The 3,854-nt window shown below is 42.4% G+C and overlaps 1 protein-coding gene across 1 annotated transcript; it reads right to left on the bottom strand.

The window, feature by feature from the left end:
- Positions 1-746: 746 nt before the first annotated feature.
- LOC130914204 (hairy/enhancer-of-split related with YRPW motif protein 1-like) lies at positions 747-3,360 on the bottom strand. The gene is made up of 5 exons (XM_057833190.1): positions 3,243-3,360; positions 3,092-3,167; positions 2,932-3,015; positions 2,055-2,136; positions 747-1,708 (listed from the first exon to the last, which is right to left on the bottom strand). Exons 1-5 carry the CDS (start codon positions 3,326-3,328, stop codon positions 1,140-1,142), a joined length of 897 nt encoding a protein of 298 aa, XP_057689173.1. The 5' UTR covers positions 3,329-3,360; the 3' UTR covers positions 747-1,139.
- Positions 3,361-3,854: the final 494 nt, after the last annotated feature.

The raw sequence follows: 3,854 nt of genomic DNA, 5'->3' as shown, positions 1-3,854 counted from the left end.
AGGAAATATAACTTATTTGCTGCTATCGACAGTGAGCGTCTTCAAAATCACCTTTGATGGCAGCGATTGAGTTACTGATGATGAGTGCAGCTGGACAGAAAAAAAAGGCTCCAACTGTAATACACGTGCCTAAAACTCTAGTAGAACCTGGGAAACCAGGTATCATTTGGGAAAAATACAAATAAATGTGGTTTAATAATTTAAAACAAGGCAACATTATAAAACAGCCTTGAATAACAGTCTATTGTATCAAGACTTGAGTTCAACGGGTTGCCCTCTAAAATGAACTTTCAAATACAAGAAAAAGTGCCGCTCATAGTCGGTGATTTCGAGGCGCAGCTGCCGAGCGTATTGCCTTTACTGGCGAGCGCTTCCCTCCAAATGTCCGCTTCCTGTTCACACTATTGTCTCCGCTTTGGACCAACCCAAGACGGTGAGGTCAGGGCAACATTGTAAAGGATTTCCTGTGGCTCTTAATGATTTCCTGACTATTCAGAAGGCTAACAATACTCTTGGATTCGGTTACGTATCTGGCACGCAGCGAAGGAATTGCGGCTGCGCTCCATAAACGAAGCCTCATTACGTTCTTATTAGCTTTTATGGGGTTTTGGTGAGTGTTCACCTGCATCCACCCACACTGGACACACCAGCGCAGTTTAGCTGTGTCACTTTGTAATATTACTGATGTCCAACAAACTCCTTGTGTCATGAGATATTGTACTAGAACAATAAATATGATTGCTTTCTGATTTATTGATAGAAAAATATTACAAATATAAAAAGGCAAGTGTCCCAGGGTGAACAAGTTAGTTTTCCATATAGTCCAGATAGAAATAAGTAGGCGAAAGTCTAGTTTAAATACATAATGTTGCTCCTTGACAATTTTAAAAGTCCATTGACGTGTGTTGGCCCTCCAACACAAGTCAGCTAAATTAGTTATCAATTTCAATTCAAACAAATCTAATCGTCCAGAGCTCATTCTCTTTTCTAAACAAGTAGGAAATAATGTCCATAACATGCTTTACAAACAATAAAAGAAAGCCGGTTCATAGTGTCCACCTGTCTTTTACAGCACAAAAACAGATGGTCACGTGGTTATGTCCGAGCTCAGCTGTTGCCCCTCAGTCCAGCTGTTGTCTTCAAAAGGCCCCGATCTCTGTGCCCCACGGCCTGTACGGCTTGGACAGGGCAGAGGGGGGGGTGAGCGCACCCAGGGCTGCCGGGGAGACGAGCGGGAAAGCGCCGAAAGAAAGGGGGAAGGCCGATAACGAGGAGAGGGATGATAGGAGGGGCGGCGAAAGCTTGGACGTTGGCACAGCGACAGGCAACGAGCCGCCAGGGGGCGCTCTGAGAGACTCTGTCGGTGGAAGCAGTCTGGACGTCGCCGAGGTCTCAGGGGACGGTGCGGAGGGTGGGCGGCCGTTTCCTCTGGATGTTGGCGTCCTGCCCTGCGGCGGCTGAAGGAGGAGGGGGCGTGGGAGGGGTGGCGGGGCGCCACCATAGGCTGACCCCCAGGCTAAGTGTTCCAGTCCGGCCTGCGCCTCCCGCTGAGATGCGTAGTTGCTCAGGTGGGACACTAGACGCACTCGGAGGGGGTCTCCACCGTCCCGGCCCTCTGCGATGCTCAAGAAGCGAGCAGTCTCCGCCAAACACTCCCTGAAGCCCAGGCTGCGGTAGTCCTTCGCCAGGGCATGCGCTTCAAAGTAACCTGAATGGGAAATGGTCACAAACTTAGACTGTACACAGTGTCGTTGGTGATCTTGATCCATTTTTGTTGACCTAGTCATTTATAAAGTCTGTGTTCATACGGAGCAGTAACAATATCAGACAAAAATCACAATATAATGGTTGGTCTATTTGATAACAAACAGCTCGAAGCAAGCACACTTTGCCTCTTATGGGAGAATTTTCCATAACGGGAGATTTGTGAGGAGGTGAAGCGAGTTGCGTTATAAGTTTCAACAGAGTAGACCCCTTGATAAACGGTGGCCCAACATATGATGCGGTCATATGAGTAGTTAATCAATGTGTGACAGTCAGAACTTAGAATGTACCTTTGCCTCCAGATGCATGCAGCATCTTCAAATGGTCCACAGTCATTTGCAGTATTTCTGCTTTTTCCAATTTGGCTGATCCCTGCATAGCCAAGCAAATGAAAAGACAATTTAATAATCATTTTCCAAACAAGGCTTGTGGCTACAATATAGGTACCTGCTTAATATTTAATTGGGGACTTATTCAAGTTTAAAAAAACTAGTTGTTTTGAGTTATTATAAATGCTCATTTACATTAGCAGTCCCCAATTAGACAAAAATAAATAAATAAATAAATAAATAAATAAAACACACAGACCCAAGTAAGTGAACAAGAAACATTAATTATGGTATAACATTGATGGATCATACTTCTCTGTGAACGATTCTACTACTGCAGGGCTCGAACAAAAAATATGAAGATAAAGGTGTTATGATTCATCCCAAATTGGGGGGGGGTGGGGTGGGGTTATTTATTTCATTTTTATAATAGTGATAGTAATGTACTTTTAAATTTCATTTTTCAAAACAAGCAACAGACAACAACAGCAACCATTTAAAATCAAAACAAATTTGGGTGAATTAAAGTCATTAGACAAAATAAAACTGTCAGTAGCTCACGTTTCTGGCTAATTTCCCCTTTCGGGTCCTCAATTTACGACGATTCCGACGCAGATTTTTATGCAGTTTTTTACACATAGATAAAAATAACAATACATTCAATTAAAAAAAAAAAAAAAAAATCAAAAAAAAAAAAAAAAAAAAAAAAAAAAATACAGATTTCCTGTCACTGTGACCTTACAATAGTGTTCGTGTAAAACAGATTGACTATGACGCATATTCAGAGCTGCGTCGTAAAGCGAGCAAGTGGCCACTTAGCAAGTTAATGGCATTTTACCTGTTTCTCAAAAGCACTCGGCACCAGTCTCCTCAGCTCAGACAGACTATTATTGATGCGGTCACGTCTTCTTTTCTCAATAATCTGGAAAAATAGAAATAAAACAATTTAAGTACCGTGGTAAGCGAAAGAAATGAAAAAGGACCAGAGAATAACTCACTCCTCTGCGTCGTTTTCTGGCTTGAACTTGAGTGGTGGTAGTGGACGGTGACATTGAGCCGTGAGAATCAGCAGGACTACAAGCAACAGTAAATAATTGAATCATTGAAAGAGAAAAATTGCAAATTAACATGAATGAGTAGGGTACGAACCCATTTTCGTCGCCGCTGTCTTTCTCCACTTCGATGTTGTCGTCGAGGTCGCTCTCGGACGAGCTGTAGTTGTTGCTTCGCTTCATGATGTCTTCAGTGCACTTGGCGGTGGAGAAGTGACAGCAACTCCACAAAGCGTCACTTTTACTGGGCTCACGTGCCTCGAGGGGGCGGGGTCCAAAGTGTCACGTGGGTGATGACCCCCCCCCCCCAAATACATACATATAGTGCCAATATATTGGTTTAATAACATTAGTATGCTCTGCTCTTCACAAATATACAATTCAAAATCCTTCCAAAATTTAGATGACATAGGACACAAATAAATACATAGCTGTCTCAGGTTCAGACTTAGAGAAAGTGCATTTATCATTAATAACAGCGAACTTGGAAATCGTGCAATTACAAGGAGATATGTGCCGAATGTTGGAGTTCTTTTATCATATTTAAAATGTAAAATTGAAGGGGTCCAACCAAGCTTTACACAAATTAATATCATCAAAGGGTGACAAATTTTAATATAATTATTTTCAGTATTCAAGGTGGTGTGTAGAGTCCAGGAAACCGAGTAAAAAAATAGCAAATTGAGTTTCATTGGGGGGAGAGAGTACT

Source organism: Corythoichthys intestinalis, chromosome 4, assembly GCF_030265065.1.
Source record: "Corythoichthys intestinalis isolate RoL2023-P3 chromosome 4, ASM3026506v1, whole genome shotgun sequence".
In the NCBI taxonomy this organism is placed as follows: Eukaryota; Metazoa; Chordata; class Actinopteri; order Syngnathiformes; family Syngnathidae; genus Corythoichthys; species Corythoichthys intestinalis.
This window is presented reverse-complemented; position numbering and strand designations above follow the sequence as displayed.